This window comes from Procambarus clarkii, chromosome 9 (assembly GCF_040958095.1).
Source record: "Procambarus clarkii isolate CNS0578487 chromosome 9, FALCON_Pclarkii_2.0, whole genome shotgun sequence".
Lineage (NCBI taxonomy): Eukaryota > Metazoa > Arthropoda > Malacostraca > Decapoda > Cambaridae > Procambarus > Procambarus clarkii.
The window spans coordinates 41,848,470-41,872,816 of NC_091158.1; the positions used below are offsets into that span (position 1 = coordinate 41,848,470).

Sequence of the window (24,347 nt, forward strand, 5' to 3'; positions counted from 1 at the left end):
AAGGTCAATACCTCTTTGTTCCCATAGCGTCTGAGACACATGGCCCCTGGGGCAAGAGTGCCTTGGGATTTCTCAAGGAATTGGGTTCCAAGCTCATTGACGTCACCAGAGACCCAAGGGCTTCCAGTTTTTTGTTTCAGCGTCTCAGTGTGGCGATCCAGAGGGGAAGTGCTTGCTGCGTCCTCGGTTCCTATCCAGAAGCGGAGGAGCTTCAAGAGATCCATAACCTTTAGGCATTTGTCTTGTATGTTTTGTAACCTTTAAATACAAAATAAAGGATTAGATTACCATCTAATCCTAATATATGCCCAAGATTACCATCCGAGTGCCAGCGGGGAAGTGGTTCAAATAGCTTCAGCTATCACTTCCTTATGTCCGGTCGTGATGGTCAAGCGGATTAAGGCGTCCCTGTACATACCAGTTGCGTTGCTCCTGGCAGTATGGGTTCGAGTCACTTCTGGGGTGTGAGTTTTCAGTTGTATATAGTCCTGGGGACCATTCAGGCTTGCTTGCATATATATATATATAGATATATATATATATATATATATATATATATATATATATATATATATATATATATATATATATATATATATATATATATATATATATATATATATATATATATAAATATATATATATATATATATATATATATATATATATATATATATATTTATATATATATATATATATATATTTATATATATAACTGAAAACTCACACCCCAGAAGTGACTCGAACCCATACTCCCAGAAGCAACGCAACTGGTATGTACAAGACGCCTTAATCCACTTGACCATCACGACCGGACAAAATGAGGTGATAGCCGAGGCTATATGAACCACCCCACCGCCGGCACTCGGATAGTTATCTTGGGCATAGCATTTTACCAAATCACCTCATTCTTTGGGGCACACGTGAGGAACACAAATGCGAACAAGCCTGAATGGTCCCCAGGACATATGCAACTGAAAACTCACACCCCAGAAGTGACTCGAACCCATACTCCCAGAAGCAACGCAACTGGTATGTACAAGACGCCTTAATCCACTTGACCATCACGACCGGACAAAATGAGGTGATAGCCGAGGCTATATGAACCACCCCACCGCCGGCACTCGGATAGTTATCTTGGGCATAGCATTTTACCAAATCACCTCATTCTTTGGGGCACACGTGAGGAACACAAATGCGAACAAGCCTGAATGGTCCCCAGGACATATGCAACTGAAAACTCACACCCCAGAAGTGACTCGAACCCATACTCCCAGAAGCAACGCAACTGGTATGTACAAGACGCCTTAATCCACTTGACCATCACGACCGGACAAAATTAGGTGATAGCCGAGGCTATATGAACCACCCCACCGCCGGCACTCAGATAGTTATCTTGGGCATAGCATTTTACCAAATCACCTCATTCTTTGGGGCACACGTGAGGAACACAAATGCGAACAAGCCTGAATGGTCCCCAGGACATATGCAACTGAAAACTCACACCCCAGAAGTGACTCGAACCTATACTCCCAGAAGCAACGCAACTGGTATGTACAAGACGTACATACCATGGATTAAGGCGTCTTGTACATACCAGTTGCGTTGCTTCTGGGAGTATGGGTTCGAGTCACTTCTGGGGTGTGAGTTTTCAGTTGCATATGTCCTGGGGACCATTCAGGCTTGTTCGCATTTGTGTTCCTCACGTGTGCCCCAAAGAATGAGGTGATTTGGTAAAATGCTATGCCCAAGATAACTATCCGAGTGCCGGCGGTGGGGTGGTTCATATAGCCTCGGCTATCACCTCATTTTGTCCGGTCGTGATGGTCAAGTGGATTAAGGCGTCTTGTACATACCAGTTGCGTTGCTTCTGGGAGTATGGGTTCGAGTCACTTCTGGGGTGTGAGTTTTCAGTTGCATATGTCCTGGGGACCATTCAGGCTTGTTCGCATTTATATATATATATATATATATATATATATATATATATATATATATAAATATATATATATATATATATATATATATATATATATATATATATATAAATATATATATATATATATCTGTGACATTCATCAATGTTTCCCATTGTTGTGTTTTTCAAGAGATCCATAACCTTTAAGCACCTTTTTGCATTATTATTTTTGTATCAACCCATGTATATCCTGTATATATATATATATATATATATATATATATATATATATATATATATATATATATATATATATATTTGAACATATATATATATATATATATATATATATATATATATATATATATATATATATATATATATGTCGTACCTAGTAGCCAGAACGCACTTCTCAGCCTACTATGCAAGGCCCGATTTGCCTAACAAACCAAGTTTTCCTGAATTAATATATTTTCTCTAATTTTTTTCTTATGAAATGATAAAGCTACCCATTTCATTGTGTATGAGGTTATTTTTTTTATTGGAGTTAAAATTAACGTAGATATATGACCGAACCTAACCAACCCTACCTAACCTATCTTTACAGTTTAGGTTAGGTTAGATTACCAAAAAAGTTAGGTTAGATTAGGTTAGGTAGTCGAAAAACAACTAATTCATGAAAACTTGGCTTATTAGGCAAATCGGGCCTTGCATAGTAGGCTGAGAAGTGCGTTCTGGCTACTAGGTACGACATATATATATATATATATATATATATATATATATATATATATATATATATATATATATATATATATATATATTAGCATATTTTGGTAGCAGTCTTTCCTGTAGACATATATTATTAAATATGACCGAAAAAGTAAGATTAATAATTCTAACACGAATTTTCTCAATCTTTCGTACATTTCTTTTCACTGTTGGAGGTAAATCAAAAATCAATTCTCCAAAATTCATTTTTATTTCTAGTCTGACGCGACACGAGCGCGTTTCGTAAAACTTATTACATTTTCAAAGACTTTAGTTCACAAATTCACAACTGAATAGAACTTACGCATCTCCGATTTTATATCTACATTTGAGTGAGGTGGAAGGGGTGATGTGGCATTAACACAAGACAGAACAAGATGTGGCATTAATAGGGTATTAATTTCATCAACACAAGACAGAACAAGAGGTGGTATTAATAGGGTATTAATTTCATCAACACAAGACAGAACACGAAACAATGGATATTGAATAGAAGTGTTTGTAGAAAGCCTATTGGTCCATATTTCTTGATGCTTCTATATTGGAGCGGAGTCTTGAGGTGGGTAGAATATAGTTGTGCAATAATTGGCTGTTGATTGCTGGTGTTGACTTCTTGATGTGTAGTGCCTCGCAAACGTCAAGCCGCCTGCTATCGCTGTATCTATCGATGATTTCTGTGTTGTTTACTAGGATTTCTCTGGCGATGGTTTGGTTGTGGGAAGAGATTATATGTTCCTTAATGGAGCCCTGTTGCTTATGCATCGTTAAACGCCTAGAAAGAGATGTTGTTGTCTTGCCTATATACTGGGTTTTTTGGAGCTTACAGTCCCCAAGAGGGCATTTGAAGGCATAGACGACGTTAGTCTCTTTTAAAGCGTTCTGTTTTGTGTCTGGAGAGTTTCTCATGAGTAGGCTGGCCGTTTTTCTGGTTTTATAGTAAATCGTCAGTTGTATCCTCTGATTTTTGTCTGTAGGGATAACGTTTCTATTAACAATATCTTTCAGGACCCTTTCCTCTGTTTTATGAGCTGTGGAAAAGAAGTTCCCCAAAGAATGAGGTGATTTGGTAAAATGCTATGCCCAAGATTACTATCCGAGTGCCGGCGGTGGGGTGGTTCAAATAGCTTAGGCTATCACCTCATTATGTCCGGTCGTGATGGTCAAGTGGATTAAGGCGTCTTGTACATACCAGTTGCATTGCTTCTGGGAGTATGGGTTCGAGTCACTTCTGGGGTGTGAGTTTTCAGTTGTATATAGTCCTGGGGACCATTCAGGCTTGCTTGCATATATATATATATATATATATATATATATATATATATATATATATATATATATATATATATATATATATATATATATATATATATATATATATATGTATATATATATATATATATATATATATATATATATATATATATATATATATATATATATATATATATATATATATATATATATATATATATATATATATATATCTGTGACATTCATCAATGTTTCCCATTGTTGTGTTTTTCAAGAGATCCATAACCTTTAAGCACCTTTTTGCATTATTATTTTTGTATCAACCCATGTATATCCTGTATATATATATATATATATATATATATATATATATATATATATATATATATATATATATATATATATATATATATATATATATATATATATATATTTGAACATATATATATATATATATATATATATATATGTCGTACCTAGTAGCCAGAACGCACTTCTCAGCCTACTATGCAAGGCCCGATTTGCCTAACAAACCAAGTTTTCCTGAATTAATATATTTTCTCTAATTTTTTTCTTATGAAATGATAAAGCTACCCATTTCATTGTGTATGAGGTTATTTTTTTTATTGGAGTTAAAATTAACGTAGATATATGACCGAACCTAACCAACCCTACCTAACCTATCTTTACAGTTTAGGTTAGGTTAGATTACCAAAAAAGTTAGGTTAGATTAGGTTAGGTAGTCGAAAAACAACTAATTCATGAAAACTTGGCTTATTAGGCAAATCGGGCCTTGCATAGTAGGCTGAGAAGTGCGTTCTGGCTACTAGGTACGACATATATATATATATATGTCGTACCTAGTAGCCAGAACTCACTTCTCAGCCTACTATGCAACGCCCGATTTGCCTAATAAGCCAAGTTTTCATGAACTAATATATTTTCTCCATTTTTTTTCTTATGAAATGATAAAGCTACCCATTTCATTATGTATGAGGTCAATTTTTTTTATTGAAGTTAAAATTAACGTAGATATATGACCGAACCTAACCAACCCTACCTAACCTAACCTAACCTATCTTTATAGGTTAGGTTAGGTTAGGTAGCCGAAAAAGTTAGGTTAGGTTAGGTTAGGTAGGTTAGGTAGTCGAAAAACAATTAATTCATGAAAACTTGGCTTATTAGGCAAATTGGGCCTTGCATAGTAGGCTGAGAAGTGCGTTCTGGCTACTAGGTACGACATATATATATATATATATATATATATATATATATATATATATATATATATATATATATATATATATATATATATATATATATATATATATATATGTCGTACCTAGTAGCCAGAACTCACTTCTCAGCCTACTATTCAAGGCCCGATTTGCCTAATAAGCCAAGTTTTCCTGAATTAATATATTTACTATAATTTTTTTCTTATGAAATGATAAAGCAACCCTTTTCTCTATGTATGAGGTCAATTTTTTTTTATTGGAGTTAAAATTAACGTAGATATATGACCGAACCTAACCAACCCTACCTAACCTAACCTAACCTATATTTATAGGTAAGGTTAGGTTAGGTAGCCAAAAAAAGCTAGGTTAGGTTAGGTTAGGTAGGTTAGGTAGACGAAAAAACATTAATTCATGAAAACTTGGCTTATTAGGCAAATCGGGCCTTGAATAGTAGGCTAAGAAGTGCGTTCTGGCTATTAGGTACGACATATATATATATATATATATATATATATATATATATATATATATATATATATATATATATATATATATATATAAATATATAAATATATACATATATATATATATATATATATATATATATATATATATATATATATATATATATATATATATATTAGCATATTTTGGTAGCAGTCTTTCCTGTAGACATATATTATTAAATATGACCGAAAAAGTAAGATTAATAATTCTAACACGAATTTTCTCAATCTTTCGTACATTTCTTTTCACTGTTGGAGGTAAATCAAAAATCAATTCTCCAAAATTCATTTTTATTTCTAGTCTGACGCGACACGAGCGCGTTTCGTAAAACTTATTACATTTTCAAAGACTTTAGTTCACAAATTCACAACTGAATAGAACTTACGCATCTCCGATTTTATATCTACATTTGAGTGAGGTGGAAGGGGTGATGTGGCATTAACACAAGACAGAACAAGATGTGGCATTAATAGGGTATTAATTTCATCAACACAAGACAGAACAAGAGGTGGTATTAATAGGGTATTAATTTCATCAACACAAGACAGAACACGAAACAATGGATATTGAATAGAAGTGTTTGTAGAAAGCCTATTGGTCCATATTTCTTGATGCTTCTATATTGGAGCGGAGTCTTGAGGTGGGTAGAATATAGTTGTGCAATAATTGGCTGTTGATTGCTGGTGTTGACTTCTTGATGTGTAGTGCCTCGCAAACGTCAAGCCGCCTGCTATCGCTGTATCTATCGATGATTTCTGTGTTGTTTACTAGGATTTCTCTGGCGATGGTTTGGTTGTGGGAAGAGATTATATGTTCCTTAATGGAGCCCTGTTGCTTATGCATCGTTAAACGCCTAGAAAGAGATGTTGTTGTCTTGCCTATATACTGGGATTTTTGGAGCTTACAGTCCCCAAGAGGGCATTTGAAGGCATAGACGACGTTAGTCTCTTTTAAAGCGTTCTGTTTTGTGTCTGGAGAGTTTCTCATGAGTAGGCTGGCCGTTTTTCTGGTTTTATAGTAAATCGTCAGTTGTATCCTCTGATTTTTGTCTGTAGGGATAACGTTTCTATTAACAATATCTTTCAGGACCCTTTCCTCTGTTTTATGAGCTGTGGAAAAGAAGTTCCCCAAAGAATGAGGTGATTTGGTAAAATGCTATGCCCAAGATTACTATCCGAGTGCCGGCGGTGGGGTGGTTCAAATAGCTTAGGCTATCACCTCATTATGTCCGGTCGTGATGGTCAAGTGGATTAAGGCGTCTTGTACATACCAGTTGCATTGCTTCTGGGAGTATGGGTTCGAGTCACTTCTGGGGTGTGAGTTTTCAGTTGCATATTGTCCTGGGGACCATTCAGGCTTGTTCGCATTTGTGTTCCTCACGTGTGCCCCAAAGAATGAGGTGATTTGGTAAAATGCTATGCCCAAGATTACTATCCGAGTGCCGGCGGTGGGGTGGTTCAAATAGCTTAGGCTATCACCTCATTATGTCCGGTCGTGATGGTCAAGTGGATTAAGGCGTCTTGTACATACCAGTTGCGTTGCTTCTGGGAGTATGGGTTCGAGTCACTTCTGGGGTGTGAGTTTTCAGTTATATATATAAATATATATATATATATATATATATATATATATATATATATATATATATATATATATATATATATATATATATATATATATATATATGTGTGTGTGTGTATATCACGAAAATAAACACGTGATTAAGAATGTGACAATGTCACATTCATTGTCATATATCTACGTTAATTTTAACTGCAATAAAAAAAAAATTACCTCATACATAATGTAATGGGTAGCTTTATCATTTCATAAGAAAAAATTAGAGAAAATATATTAGTTTAGGAAAACTTGGCTTACTAGGCAAATCGGGCCTTGCATAGTAGGCTGAAAAGTGCGTTCTGGCTACTAGGTACGACATATATATATATATATATATATATATATATATATATATATATATATATATATATATATATATATAATAGGTGAATAATAATACAGAATAGGTGACATCGATGCCCACGATGCTTTTTATCTCCTCACCAAATGCCTATCCCTTCCGAGGCTAACCTACTTTCTGAGGTGCGCCCCATCTTACAACAACCCAAAGCTTGACGAGTATGACCTCCTACTGAAGACCATGCTGGAAAAAGTTATTAACCTCTCTCTCAACGAATGCCAGTGGAAACAAGCCACTCTTCCTGTCAGGCTCGGTGGCTTGGGTGTCCGCACCGCCACCCAAATTGCAGTCCCAGCCTTCCTGTCTTCCTCCTCAGCATCAGATGACCTGGTTAAGGAAATTCTACCTGACACCCTGAGTAATGTAGCGGGGATACAGGACCCCCACTACACGGAATGTGACACGAAATGGGGTGCCATGACAGACCCAGCACTCAGACCAGCCATGCCGAAAGCCAAGAAACAATCCAGTTGGGACAGCCCCATTGTAGACAAAGAAGCCACAGCTTTGCTGGAGGCAGCAACAACCCCCAGTGATCGTGCACGCCTCACAGCTGTGCAGGCTCCCCATGCAGGGGACTTCCTTCTGGCAGTCCCTATGTCTGCGACAGGCACACGTCTTGATCCGCAGGAGCTCCGTATTGCAGTCGCTCTCCGCCTTGCTGCCCCTATCCACACTGTTCACAGGTGTATTTGCGGCGAGGCAGATGCTGACGAATATGGATTGCATGGCCTGCACTGTGGAAAATCGGGTGGTTGGCACACTAGACACGACGAAGTCAACGACATCATTAAAAGAAGCCTTGCCTCTGCTCAGTGTCCAGCGGAGAGAGAGCCCCGCAACCTACTGAACCGTGACTCTGTTAGCTTTGCCGGCCGACCAGACGGAATCACACTGCGTCCGTGGAAGGGTGGCAGGCAGTTAGCATGGGACTATACTTGCGTATCCACCCTGGCAACGACATACATCACCCTCTCTGCCGGCACGGCAGGAGCCGCAGCGACACACAGAGAAAAACAAAAGTCAGTCAAGTACAGGCAATTAGATCAAAGGTACAATTTCGTTCCAATAGGGTCTGAGACCCTAGGCCCAAGGGGTGAGAGTGCAAGAAGGTTTCTTAAGGATCTTGGTTCCAAGCTCATTGACACCACAAGAGACCCTAGAGCAGCAAGTTTTCTCTTTCAGCGCCTCAGTGTCGCGATCCAGAGGGGAAATGCCCGCTGCATCCTCGGTACCTGCCCGGCGTCGGAGGAGTTCGAGGAAATCTACAGCCTCTAGGAAGCGAACTTTTTCTTGTGTCCTCTTAATGTTCATTTTTTGTATAAAATCAGATATGTAACTGTATAACCTTGCATAATAAAGTGTACATCATAATAAAAAAAAAAGGGGGTGGTAGGAGAAGTGAACACTCTTTCGTATTCAGAGTTAAATGTCAAGTTTTTCCCTGAGTGCTCTGTGTTCCCTTCTCTGAGGCTGTGGGTCCCTATAATTACACCAGTGGTGGTACCCCCCTATATATATATATATATATATATATATATATATATATATATATATATGCTTCTGGACGATATATATATATATATATCGAAATGCTTCTGGACGATATCCATAAGCTAGAAGACAACAAAAAAGTCATCACCACTGACACACTTCAAGCTGAATTACTTGCAGAAGCAGGGAAAAAACGAGGAACATATTCATCTACAATCTTAACCCCACGACTCAAAGAAGCAGCGAAACAACTAAAAAATCTGAAAGACGTAACAATAAGAAAAGCCGACAAAACAGCAGCATATGTATTGATTCCTACCCATGAATACATGAACAAAATTAGCGACATCCTAAGTGACGACTCCAAATTTCAACGAATCACGAGGAACCCCGTAGAAGACCTTAAGCGGAAAGTAAACAAAACAATTACAGCAATCAACGCAAAGAAAGGTAGTGTGCATTTCAATAAACTTCAAGGCGACTATGGCTTAGGATATGCCTACGGCAATGTTAAGACGCATAAACCAGGTAACCCACTACGCCCTATAATCAGCCAAATACCAACCCCAACTTATCACCTGGCAAAGAAACTCAATGAACTCCTAACTCCATACACTCCAAGTAAGTTTAGTCTACAATCATCAGCAGATTTCCTAGAATTGATCAAATCTACCCAGCCCGATGGAATCATCGCTTCCCTGGACGTTGAATCCCTTTTTACCAACGTCCCAGTCGACACAACCATAGGAATGATACTGGACAGAGTATACAGAGACGAGAGCACCCCCAAATTAGACATACCTGAGCCACACTTGAAAAGTCTTCTCGAAGCATGTACAAAGGAAGCCCCTTTCATCAGTCCACAAGGAGACATGTATTTACAAATAGACGGAGTAGCAATGGGCTCCCCCTTAGGAGTTTTATTTGCTAATTTTTATATGGGAACCATCGAAGATAGGGTCTTCAGTAGCAGACAAAAACCAACTGTATACTGCCGTTATGTAGATGACATATTCGTAATAGTAAAAGACTCAGATGAACTAATTGACCTAAAAAGACACCTAGAGAGAGAGTCAGTACTCCGATTTACACATGAAAATAGTGAAAATAACAGTCTGCCATTCTTGGATGTACTAATAACAAAAACAGGAACCTCTTTAAGCACCAACGTATATACCAAGCCCACCAACATAGGATTATGCCTGAACGGTAGAAGTGAGTGCCCCCAAAGATACAAAGCCAGTGTTCTCAATGCTTATATTCGTCGAGCGCTTACCCACTGCTCTGAATGGAGCAACGTGAGTAGAGAGTTTGAAAGAGTAACTCAGGTATTGGTGAACAACGGATATAGCAACGCGGAAATAAACGCTGCTATAAAAAGACACTTGGACCGTTGGTATAATTCAGAACCTAGAACAGAAACCACAACACCCCCAATAAAATTATATTACAAATCAACCATGCACAGTGAACATATAAAAGAGGAAAGAATAATGAAAGAAATAATCCATAAAGGAGTAAAAAGCACTACTCCTAACCAAAACATAAACCTGATAATATTCTACAATACCAAGAAGACTTCCGAACTCCTTATCAAAAACAGCCCGAAGCCGACGGAGAACCCTCTACAGCAGTCAAGCGTTGTATACATGTACACTTGCCCCCACGAAGGATGTAACCTTCAATGTAAGTACATAGGTATGACGTCGACCAAGCTGACGAGGCGTTTGACATGCCATCTTCAATCTGGTGCCCCTAGGAATCACATGAGACAAGCCCATGACATTACTCTAACAAGAGAAATGTTGAACAAGAATACTTGCATAATAGACAAAACCCAAGATTCAAGAAGATTACAAATTCTAGAGGCAATTCACATAAGAATAGAGCGACCTACCATGAACACCCAAATCACGGAACTATTTACTCTACCCACCATGAGAGTAAGGACAAGACAAGAACATATCGATGCCAACACAGAAGACAATGTCCAACATAACAGGCCAATTACACTGGATTAATCTTTGTGTTTAGATAGGAGATGCCTCGTATGGGCCAATAAGCCTTCTGCAGCCCCTATGTTTATCCCTTATGTATCCCCCCATGTTTTTCACCTTCACTGTATTATCACCTGACCTAATGCGGGTATAAAATCAACTAGTATTGTAAGATCTGTTCACTTGAGAATGAACCATGGAGGTTCGAAACGTCGTGCAAATTATACAAATAAGTGTAATACACTCTATAGTAAATCACTTCTTTTCTTCATCTTAAAAGTACGAAAATGAGTTTTGGAGAACTCCTATTCCAATTAAGCCCTGATGCTAAGAAAATAGTTAGAGGGATAGAAGCCCTAAACCAGAAAATAATAAATACAGAATATGCGGTCATATTCAATGAAACATGTTTGAAAGAAAACCTGCTGCCAGTATACACCAATATATATATATATATATATATATATATATATATATATATATATATATATATATATATATATATATATATATATATATATATATATATATATGTCGTACCTAGTAGCCAGAACTCACTTCTATGCCTACTATTCAAGGCCCGATTTGCCTAATAAGCCAAGTTTTCATGAATTAATTGTTTTTCGTCTACCTAACCTACCTAACCTAACCTAACCTAACATTTTCGGCTACCTAACCTAACCTAACCTATAAAGATAGGTTAGGTTAGGTTAGGTAGGGTTGGTTAGGTTCGGTCATATATCTACGTTAATTTTAACTCCAATAAAAAAAATTGACCTCATTCGTAATGTAATGGGTAGCTTTATCATTTCATAAGAAAAAAGTTAGAGAAAATATATTAATTCAGGAAAACTTGGCTTATTAGGCAAATCGGGCCTTAGACAGTAGGCCGAGAAGTGGGTTCTGGCTATTAGGTACGACATATATATATATATATATATATATATATATATATATATATATATATATATATATATATATATATATATATATATATATATATATATATATATATATATATATATATATATATATATATATATATATATATATATATATATATATGTGTGTGTGTGTGTGTGTGTGTATATCACGAAAATAAACACGTGATTAAAAATGTGACAATGTCAGACCACGGAGGAAAAATGGAACAGGAATTTCCTTAAGTACTTTCGTATATTAATACATCTTCAGAAGGAGTGAGTACTCACTCTTTCTGAAGATGTATCAATATACGAAAGTACTTAAGGAAATTCCTGCTTCATTTTTCCTCCGTGGTCTGACATTGTCATATATATTTATATATATATATATATATATATATATATATATATATATATATATATATATATATATATATATATATATATATATATATATATATATAATATATATATATAATATATATATATAATATATATATATATATATATGTGTGTGTGTGTGTGTGTGTACTAACCTTGTTGTGTTTGCGGGGGTTGAGCTCTGGCTCTTTGGTCTCGCCTCTCAACCGTCAATCAACAGGTGTTCAGATTCCTGAGCCTATTGGGCTCTGTCATATCTACACTTGAGACTGTGTATGGAGTCAGCCTCCACTACATCACTTCCTAATGCATTCCATTTGTCAACCACTCTGACACTAAAAAAGTTCTTTATAATATCTCTGTGGCTCATTTGGGCACTCAGTTTCCACCTGTGTCCCCTTGTGTTAAATAGCAAGTCTTTATCTACCCTATCAATTCCCTTCAGAATCTTGAATGTGGTGATCACGTTCCCCCTAACTCTTCTGTCTTCCAGTGAAGTGAGGTTTAATTCCCATAGTCTCTCCTCGTAGCTCATACCTCTCAGCTCAGGTACTAGTCTGATGGCAAACCTTTGAACCTTTTCCAGTTTAGTCTTATCCTTGACTAGATATGGACTCCATGCTGGGACTGCATACTCCAGAATTGACCAGACATATGTGGTATACAAAGTTCTGAATGATTCTTTACACAAGTTTCTGAATGCCATTCGTATGTTGGCCAGCCTGGCATATGCCGCTGATGTTATCCTCTTGATATGGGCTACAGGAGAAGGGTCTGGCGTGATATCAACCCCCAAGTCTTTTTCTTTCTCTGACTCCTGAAGAATTTCCTCTCCGAGATGATTCCTTGTATCAGGCCTCCTGCTCCCTACTCCAATCTTCATTATATTACATTTGGTTGGGTTAAACTCTAACAACTATTTGTTCGACCATTCCTTCAGCTTGTCTAGATGTTCTTGAAGCCTCAAACAGTCCTCTATTGTCTTAATCCTTCTCATAATTTTAGCATCGTCCGCAAACATTGAGAGAAATGAATCTATACCCTCCGGGAGATCATTTACATATATCAGAAACAAGAAAGGACCGAGTACAGAGGCCTGTTGGACTCCACTGGTGAATTCACGCCAATCGGAGCTCTCACCCCTCACCGTAACTCTCTGCTTCCTATTGCTTAGGTACTCCCTTATCCACTGGAGCACCTTGCCAGCTACACCTGCCTGTCTCTCCAGCTTATGTACCAGCGTCTTATGCAATGCTGTGTCAAAGGGTTTCCGACAATCCAAGAAACTGCAGTCCGCCCAGCCCTCTCTTTCTTGCTTAATCTTTGTCACCTGGTCATAGAATTCTATTAAACCAGTCAGGCCAGATTTACCCTCCCTGAACCCATGTTAGCGATTTGTCACGAAGTCCCTTCTCTCCAGATGTGATACCAAGTTTTTTCTGACGATATTCTCCATCACCTTGCATGGTATACAAGTCAAGGACACTGGCCTGTAGTTCAGTGCCTCTTGCCTGTCGCCCTTTTCGTATATTGGGACCACATTCGCCGTCTTCCATATTTCTGGAAGGTCTCCCGTCTCCAGTGACCTACTGTACACTACGGAGAGTGGCAAGCAAAGTGCCCCTGCACACTCTTTCAGTATCCATGGCGAGATCCCGTCTGGTCCAACAGCTTTTCTAACATCCAGATCCAGCAGGTATCTCTTGACCTCCTCCCTCGTAATTTTGAACTCGTAATTCGTAATTTCCTTCCAAGGCCGCCTGGTTTATTTCCCTTTCTCCTAGCATAGTGACCTCAGCTTGTTCTGTTGTGAAGACCTCCTGGAACCTCTTGTTGAGTTCTTCACACACCTCTTTGTCATTCTCTGTATACCTGTCCTCGCCTGTTCTAAGTTTTACTACCTGTTCATTCATTGTTGTTTTCCTTCTGATGTGACTGTGGAGTAGCTTTGGTTCGGTCTTGGCTTTGTTTGCTATATCATTTTCATAACTTTTCTCTGCTTCTCTTCTCACCCTGACATACTCATTCCTGATTCTCTGGTATCTCTCTCCGCTTTCTGGTGTTCTGTTATTCCGGAAGTTCCTCCACGCTCTTTTGTTCAGTTTCTTTGCTTCCATACATGCCCTATTATACCGTGAATTATTCTTTTGCTTCTCGGATTTTTCCTTTTGGGCCGGGATGTATCTGCTTACTGCCACCTGACACTTTTGGGTGACATAGTCCATCATATCTTGTACCGACTTAGCTCTGAGATCTGTGTCCCAAGGTATTTCCCTTAGGAAGCTTCTAATTTCCTCATAATTTCCCTTTCTGTATGCCAGCTTTTTGTTCCCTAGTTCTTTTTTGGCGGAGATAATTCCTAGTTCTACCAGGTACTCAAAGTTCAATACAGTGTGATCACTCATTCCCAAGGGTGCTTCCATCTTGACTTCCCTTATATCCCACTGATTTAGGGTAAATATCAAATCAAGCATTGCTGGTTCATCTTCTCCATTGTGTGTGTACTCACCTATTTGTACTCACCTATTTGTGCTTGCGGGGGTTGAGCTTTGGCTCTTTGGTCCCGCCTCTCAACTGTCAATGAACTGGTGTACAGATTCCTGAGCCTACTGGGCTCTATCATATCTACATTTAAAACTATGTATGGAGTCAGCCTCCACCACATCACTGCCTAATGCATTCCATCCGTTAACTACTCTGACACTGAAAAAGTTCCTTCTAACGTCTCTGTGGCTCATGTGGGTACTCAGTTTCCACCTGTGTCCCCTTGTTCGCGTCCCATTAGTGTTAAATAGTTTATCTATGTTTACCCGGTCGATTCCTCTGAGGATTTTGTAGGTTGTGATCATGTCTCCCCTTACTCTTCTGTCTTCCAGTGTCGTAAGGTGCATTTCCTGCAGCCTTTCCTCGTAACTCATGCCTCTTAGTTCTGGGACTAGTCTAGTGGCATACCTTTGGACTTTTTCCAGCTTCGTCTTGTGCTTGACAAGGTACGGGCTCCATGCTGGGGCCCCATACTCCAGGATTGGTCTTACATATGTGGTGTACAAGATTCTAAATGATTCCTTACACAGGTTCCTGAACGCTGTTCTGATGTTAGCCAGCCTCGCATATGCCGCAGACGTTATTCTTTTTATGTGGGCTTCAGGAGACAGGTTTGGTGTGATATCAACTCCTAGATCTTTCTCTCTGTTCGTTTCATTAAGTACTTCATCTCCTGTACTGTGTGTGTGTGTGTGTGTGTGTGTGTGTGTGTGTGTGTGTGTGTGTGTGTGTGTGTGTGTGTGTGTGTGTGTGTGTGTGTGTGTGTGTGTGTGTGTGTGTGTGTGTGTGTGTGTGTGTGTGTGTGTGTGTGTGTGTGTGTGTGTGTGTGTGTGTGTGTGTGTGTATTAAACTAGATGAGTTTGGTATTGTCATTTAATCTTTACAAGGATTCGCTGTAGCCTTAAGTAAATATCTATCATATTTTAACCAACCCCAATGTTTCAGCATTCCTATCGTGCTGTTTAACAAAATATATTAGAGGACGTTCTTAAAGGATTCACGCTTTCAATTTGCAATATAATCTTCTCTTACTCCACTTATAGTGCAGGATATCCCGCACAAAACTTAAACTTCTCAAACCTTGCAACACTGAACTTGTGTGAGATTTCTATCTCTTACCTTGTGATTTGTATAATTTGATTTAATAAATTTGCACAGTGCAGCATGATGCTGTCACGTCGCCTTCTTTCTGAAGCAATATACTATCTGATGAATTCTACTCTGCTTTCTTTATAATACAATATTTCTCTTTATGGCATCATGATAATAGTTGATGTGGCAAATTTTAATCCCATTTACAGTATTCAAAATTATTGGCTCAACTAAAACTGGCAAGTAGAAAAGAGGACAACAACATAGAATATATGACAAAAATGTTATTATCTTTTGTTTGATTTATCAAATTAAGAAGTAAACTTAACATTCCGTTTATTGTAACAATAACAAATCATTTGTCAAGTTACCTATGGATCTGTGAATGAGCGTACTGGCCGCTCCTATTTCAAGCCAAGAATATTTAGAAGTATTATTTATGAAATATTAGGTATTAATAAATGTTGATATTTGAGTGAAGTCTTTCGAGTGCAACACACATCCCGACTTACCACAAGAACGTTCGTCGGAGTTATCATCGCAGTCACGGTCGCCATCACATTGCCACCTCATGGGTATGCATCTAGAACCATCCAAGCAGCTGAATTTATCTTCAGCGCATGCACCTATGGAGAGAAACAAAACTATTGATACACACGCTTTACTCAGCAATGCGTTGTTGTGGTTCAGCAACGCATGCACGTTGCTGAGCCACATCAATCCTTCCCTGTCCGTCAGTCCTCCCCACCATTCCTCCCTTCCCCATCCCCTCGTCCTCCTAACCATTTCCCATTCCCCGTCCCCCTCGTCCTCCCAACCATTCACCCCTCCCATGTTTCCTTTTCCTCCCCACCATCCTCCACTCCCCTCGTCCTTCCCACCATTCCCCATTCCCCTCGTCCCCTCCACTATTCCCCGCTCCTCCGTCCCCTCGTCCTCCCCACCATCCCCCCATCCCCGTCCCCTCGTCCTCCTCACCATCCCTAAATCCCTCATCCCCCACTCCGCTATCCCTTTGTCCTCCTCACCATTCCCCCCTCTCCTGTCCCCTCGTACTCCCCACCATCCCCCACTCCTCTCTACTCTTGTTCTCCCTATCATTGTCCCCTCATCCTCCTTACCATCCCCCAATACTGTCCCCCTTGTCCTCCCCACCATTCTTCACTCCCTCGACCTATGCGATCCCAGATGATCTGATGTTCCCATCAGAAAAATGACAGTAGCAAATGATCTGATGTTCCCATCACTGAAAAATAAGAACAGCTAAAAAAATCGAAATGAAAAAAAAAACGAAAAAATAAACAAAAACTATACTCACGAAATGAACAGTATGGTAAACAACACAGCTCAATTCCAATGCAAAATCACACAAAATAATTAAAACAAAATGAAATAAATCAAAATCAATGAAAATTCAATTTATCAATGCCATCAGAAACATTGAAATGAAATTGTAACATATTTAGAATAGCATGTGTTGCTTTTGCGTGCAAAAGATGGCATTGTTTTTCGCCCCAAAAATTGTTTTTACCTGTCACAAGTGTGGCATCTATATAGTAGGTATATAAAAACCCACGTATATTGGAATGTAACGTTGTGTCAAAATTTCAAAGCAATCGACGAAGAGCTTTAGGAGATTACAGGGTGTGTTTCTTTTATGTGCAACAGATGGCGTGTTTAAAAAAAACATATTTTGACTTGTCACAGGTGTGGCATGTATATAGTAGGTATATAAAAACATGCACGTATTTGAAAGCAACGTTGTGTCAAAATTCGAAAGCAATCGATAAAGATGTTTCAGAGATTTCCCACACATGAAATCTCACATGAAAAACACATTAAAGAAACATGTTTTTACCTGTCACAGAATGACATCTATATAGTTGGCATTTCAAAACACACTGATATGTGAATGGAACGTTGTGTAAAAATTTCAAAGCAATCGGTGAAGATCTTTCGGAGATTACCAATTTTGAATAAACGAACATTTACATTTTTATTCATATAGATTCTATTTTACACTATAAAACCTACTTGCAGCCTTTGCAACATAATTTTTATTCGTTATAAAACTCAACATTAATTGTATACACAGTTTTGCACTATAAACACCGCTCACAAAAGAAAGGGCACATAATAATAACTACTCTGGCAATGAACTTTAATGCTGGACTATTTTCTGAACTACAGAATACTTGCTGGTTGGTAAATAAGCTACTGTTGTTACCATAAAACCATTCCTAAGGAAAAACAAGTCATAAATCCAACACCAAACAACACCAAGCAAATGTATTATTATCACAAAATTACTAAGTAACTAATGGTCAGGTTCACATCTTACTCGGTAAGCTCTCTTTTGATAAGTTGCTGACGATTGCTTTCGTCGGCCGCTGATATTGCCAGGACGGATTTATGTCTCACACTCTGGTAAATAATATTGTACTCACTGTGAGGAATCCGTTAAATGTAACCCACCCTTATTAGCCTTAGGAGATCGGAGCTTTAATTATTTGATTTGTTACCACACGAAGGCAATCTTTAAAATTTTATAAATATGGGATTTTTTTCTTAAGTACATCTGGCACAAAGGGAAATCCATCAGTGGTTAGGATGGGTCAATGGCTCCTGGAAACCATGGTTCATTACCTGGGCCCTTCACAGGGTAGGATATGTGTGATCCTCGGATGGCCCTCGTTTTTCCACATTTGTATTCATTGCTGCTACAGTTTCTTTGGCTCTGACTATATTCTCATTCCTTTCATGATTATGAAAGATGTTTTCGGTGCTAAGTTCGTAAATTGGCTAATAACTCACTCGTTAATCTTATAAATTCAACTAGGTCTGGGACTCGATGAAGTTGCGTTCGAATTCTTGAAAAAAGACATGTTTACTGCTGAGGTTTGTTCGTCATGACTGAGAATGATAATATTACTGAACTAGTGGATCATCAGGCCGTTAACAAGAAGGTTATGACAATGTTGTTGAATAACGAGTGGTGGAAACTCATTCGTTAAACTTACTTTTGGATTAGAGAAAAAGATTGTTAATTAGCAATTATTAGAAGGAAACTGGGAGTGACTACCGACGAGCGAAGACGTGCTTTGACACACACACCAGTCAACCCGTGCTTGAACTAAGTCCATTCCATCCAGCGGTCTACCCCAAAAAGGCATTCATCAATTTTAACATTCTGTTTATTCAAAAGAGAACTTTTTCATATAAATTAATATTATATATTAGCATATTGGTCATATTTAGGCACTGGTTAGGATAGGCCAGGTGTCTAGGTTCTGTTGGCAATTATTTGTAGTATGTGGGTGAAGCATTTACAACATTGTAGTTCAAACAAAAGTCGTCAGCGAAGCACTTGTTCCGGAAGTGTTCGGACGTCACCAGTTGGTAGTCATGCGTAAACCGTTTTTCATTCATAAAAAGGGGATTTGGCGGTTGCATGGAATGAATTTTGGGTCTTTGTTTGGAGGATAGGCTGCTCTAGTTGGTGGTTGATGGCCATGTGATTTGGCTGTCCATGACTTGGTGTCTATGAGTTCTCATTCAACGCAAATGTAAGACAGCTGATGTTTATAACGGGCATGCGTGCAAATTCTTGAAAAAGACATGTTTACTGCTGAAGTTTGTTCGTCATGATCGAGAATGATATTGTTACATAACTAGCGGATCATCAGGTCGTTAACAAGTAGATTATGACAATGTTGTTGAATAACGAGTGGCTGCGCCGGTCAATCTCAACTGAACCAGTTGGGCCCATTCCTCCTGTGGCCACTCCTTGATATTGGTTACTTTTCCGAAATGTTCGAAGAATCTTTCTGCCTCTTCGGGCACAAACAGGGGAATATCCTTTTCCCTAACCATATTATCTGGTGGGTGTGATACCTGGGTGATGCTCTCTGGCAACCCTTGTTCAATCCTTTGTTCAGCCAAGGTTCTATTTGCTTCTATCTGCATTTGTTTGGTCCTCTCTTTCTTTTTCCACCTCTAGTCTGGCTTTCTCTTTTTCTACCTCCAGTCTGGTTTCCTCTTTTCCACCTCCAGTCCGGTTTTCTCTTTTTCTTTCTCTTGTTCATTTTTCATCTGCAGTTCTAACTTCAACCTTTCCAGTTGGAACTGTCTCTCCTCACGCTGCATCTGGAGCTCTAGCTGCAATCTTTCCAAGCTCCTATTCCGGCTATTCCTGCTTCTGGGATGAAATAGCGGCTATCTGCGGCTACTCTTACTACTCCTACTAGTTCCCTGGGATCTCACTTCATCCTGCCCATCATCCTCCTTTCCCCTTTTAGCTCCTTTCTGGGCTCCTTATTCTGTCGCTTCACTCTTGGCTCTCGGCTGCCTTCGGATCTCATCCTTCATCCCAACCACTTTAGATGCCTTCAACCTGATGTCACATCTTTCCGCTATCTGTTTCAACTGTTCCCCTGGTGCAACCTTCGAAGTCCTCAGGCTTGTCTGATGCCACAAACGCTTGCACCTTATCCATCGTGTCCTGTGAGTCTTCCCAAGAGATAGAATATACACCTGCGGGCACAAAGTCTACTTATTTCCACAAAGGGTGTACCAATCCACTCCCGGACAGGGTGTGGGTGTGTCAGTTTACTCTCCCGGATACAGGCCCCCAAATATTATTATGTGTGTTGTAGGTAGGGTGCATACGTCCCTTCCGTATAACCAACCAAAACCCGTAGAGTGCTTGTACTTTGGTCAGGAGATCACCTTGTACGCTTTCTGCTCTAGGAGAGGGGCTCAGCGTCACACATTTAGGGGGTGTGACTCCAACACTGGCCTTGTTGTCACGTGTACACACCCAATTCGAGCCGCTGTGACTCCGCATTCTCTCCTTGGTTGGTATGACCTCCTCAATCCCCCCTTTCTTTGAACAAAAATTCTGTACCACCCTGTCTACAGCTGTGGTTCTTTCTCTCCTACTTTCTGGGAAGCCTCACTAGGACATGGGCAAACACCAGGAAACTATATACATTTACTTAGACAGTGAACATGTAGAACATATATATAAGAATAATAATATGACTCCAACACTCTATGCTATTATAGTCAGGTTGCATTTAATCCCATCAGGACTCTATCAGCTGCTTATATCAAGTTGTAGCCCAACTCCTGGCTTACCACTTATGCTACCAACCTCACTAGTGGGTTAAATCTTGTAATACAATATGTCACTATCAGCCCTGGAATATATATAATTATACACAAGGAATCCAGCCTAAGGCTGCAACAACATAAACATCAATATAAAAATTCCTTGATTCAAACGTCCAGTCACTCACCTTCCACTGCATCATGCATGCTAATTGTCGCAGACCTTGGCGCCATCTACAATCCTGGGGCCAAACTACAGCAAATGACCCTCCCATTAAATGGAGTTTTCCATCTTTTAGTCTGCCTGGCTGAAAGGTAACGAGTAACCAGAGGCAGGCTAGGGAAGTAAGTGAAGCCGGGACAGTGGAAGACGTAGGTCGACCTAAAGGTGCTAGCCAATTGGGCTGGACAAGTTCTCTGGACTTTACTCCAGGAAGGACTAGCCAAGTGGGCTGGTCGAGCACTGTAGACTTTACTCCTGGAAGGTACTAGCCAAGTAGGCTGGTCGAGCACTGTGGTCTTTACTTTTGGAAGGACTAGCCAAGTGGGCTGGTCGAACGCTGTAGACTTTACTCCTGCAAAGGCTAGCCAAGTGAGCTGGTTGAGCGCTATAGACTTCACTCCCGGAGGTGCTAACCAGTGAGACTAGATGAACGCTTCGGTTGAGCGCTGTAGACTACGTTTCTGGAAGGTAACAGCCAGTGGGGCTGGTCAGGCGTTGCCTATTTTGTTGCATGTGCATACCAACAGTGCGCACGAAGACCTCATCAGAGGCACCTTGTGGTCGTCATCTGTAAAGCAGGCCAGCGTAAGGGCTAGCAACGCCAATCCGGTTGACATCGCATAGACTTGCAAATATTATAATGGTGATGGGAAAATAATAATGGGTTATTTTAAGTGTTCTTTTACTTTTAGCTTTAAACATTACACTATATTCCCACCAAGATTTGGTTTCTCTGAACTTGAGTAGGATCATAGAGATTATGAAGAACCCGGTTATTGTTGGAAATTTCCAACACTAATAAACTACTATTGTATAATAATACATCATCATCATTATATACTAACTACAGTAGTTATTAATTTCACTAACGGTAGTGTAAACATAAATTAAACCATTTCATCTGCGTATTAGTGCTAGAATTCTCATGAAATCGAGTAGCAACATTTGCGTCAGATAATGTCTAGTTAGACACGTTTATTACCAATGTGTTAGAGAATTGAATGTGGTTCTCTAAAATTATCAGTATTCCGTATAATAATTACCTACGGATAATATGACTCCCGATAATCTAAAACCGAGAGTTATTAACACAAATTGTTATCAAGTAGCAATTTTATCTGTTACGTGCGAATGCCATGGAGAGAATAAAATCTTCTCCATTTCTCGTTTAACACCATTAAACGAGAATATGATAATATTTAAGTCCCTATAATTGCAACCCAGTTCTCATTAACGTATTACATCCATAATTGCGCGGAAAAGAATTATTCGTGATTAATAATTTCTGGGGTGAATGCGAGAGACGGGTTGAGGGAAGGCGGAGACGCCATTGCATACGAGGCATCCCTGGCGTGAAGAGTGGCGAGACACGTGGTAGTGACTGGGGAGTTTTTATCGACAAGAATTACGTTGATACCCGGTTAACAGCTAACAATTATTTATTCACGTGTTCTGTAGTGCCCAGCCAGTTAATAACGCGTCAACAATTGAAGCCACAACCCGTAATTACACGTACACAGCAGTGGACGCCTGGGACTGGCTGACGCAGTTTCAGCAGACCTCAGTATTTGATACGCTCATGTTAAGTATACCATTCTCGTTTGATGCATCATCCTAGATTGTATATTTGTGAGTAGTCTGTCGTTATACAGCAAGGATACCTAATACACAACGTTAGTTGAATTTCAACAATTTCTCCGTTTTCATGAATATTTGAAATAAATCGTAGCCTAATCAAATGCTACTTAAATTTCTCTAATTTCAGCGTGTATACGAGGAGTCGACAAGTTGTTTCTCATCATTCGTGATATTCACCTCGGGTTCTTTCTTTAATGGGATCCTGTGACCACGAGGACAAATGACGAAATGGCGTTACAGAAATCGTCTTACAGCTAAGACATTCATTTCGTACAAATTTATCTAATATTATTACTGATTTCCATATAATTCATATAGGATCTTTACATTGAATAAATTATTGCCAGAAATGATGATTTGGTAATTAATGTGTTTTGCTCTGACTGTTGCTCAGTAATTCATAATCTTTAATATTCATAATTTGAGTTATCATATCTTAGAATCTATTGTAGTTTAGATTTACTATGTTACTAACTCAACAATGAACTAGTAACGAACCACACTGGTTCCTAGATATATATGAACTTCTAGAAATACCCCCCCATGTTGATATTTGAGGCTTTGACTTTAATTAATTAATAATACAGTCTATTCATTATTTTCAAGTGATTATTCATTTAATTGGTATCCATAGACACTGGTTCTCTAGTGTCATTCTAATGATCACTTTTATTCGTTTTTCCTCTTTTCTCAAAAGTGGGTGGTCCTTCGATTTATTCAATACAATAAGCAAATAATTGAATATATGAGTTGTTGGAAATTTCCAACACTAATACAATACTATTGTATTATTATAAACTAGTATTAAAATATACTAATTACTGTAGTTACTAAATTTTACTAACAGACGTGTTCACATGAACTAATTATTATATCTGTATAAGAATACTGGAATTCTTACCAAACCAAGCACCAGTATTGCGTCAGATTCTACCTAGTTAAACACATTTATATCCAGTGTGTTAGAGAATTGAATGTGGTTCTCTAAAATCATCAGTATTCCGTGTGATAATTATTTATGGATAACATAACTTCCAAATAATTCCAAATCGAGAGTTATTAGTTACAATTGTTATCAAGTAATAAATTTACCGTCACGCGTGAATGCCATGGAGAAAACTAAAATCTTCTCCATTTCTTGTTTACTACCATAAGACGAGAAAGTAATAATATTTAACTCCCTAGAATTACAACCCAGTCTTTATTAAAGCATTTTAGCCACAACTGCGCAAAATAATATTATTCGTGATAAATAATTTCTGTGGCGAATGCGGGAC

At 38.7% G+C, this 24,347-nt stretch overlaps 1 protein-coding gene across 1 annotated transcript in view; it reads right to left on the minus strand.

The window, feature by feature from the left end:
• Nucleotides 1–16,235: 16,235 nt before the first annotated feature.
• Nucleotides 16,236–24,347, minus strand: part of LOC123749091 (uncharacterized) — a 174,065-nt gene continuing 165,953 nt past the window's right edge. The window contains exons 3-4 of the mRNA XM_069321495.1: nucleotides 16,610–16,723; nucleotides 16,236–16,333 (exon numbers count right to left, since the gene is read on the minus strand). Of these exons, the coding sequence (XP_069177596.1) occupies nucleotides 16,236–16,333; nucleotides 16,610–16,723 (212 nt within the window). The remainder of the gene's footprint in view (nucleotides 16,334–16,609; nucleotides 16,724–24,347) is intronic.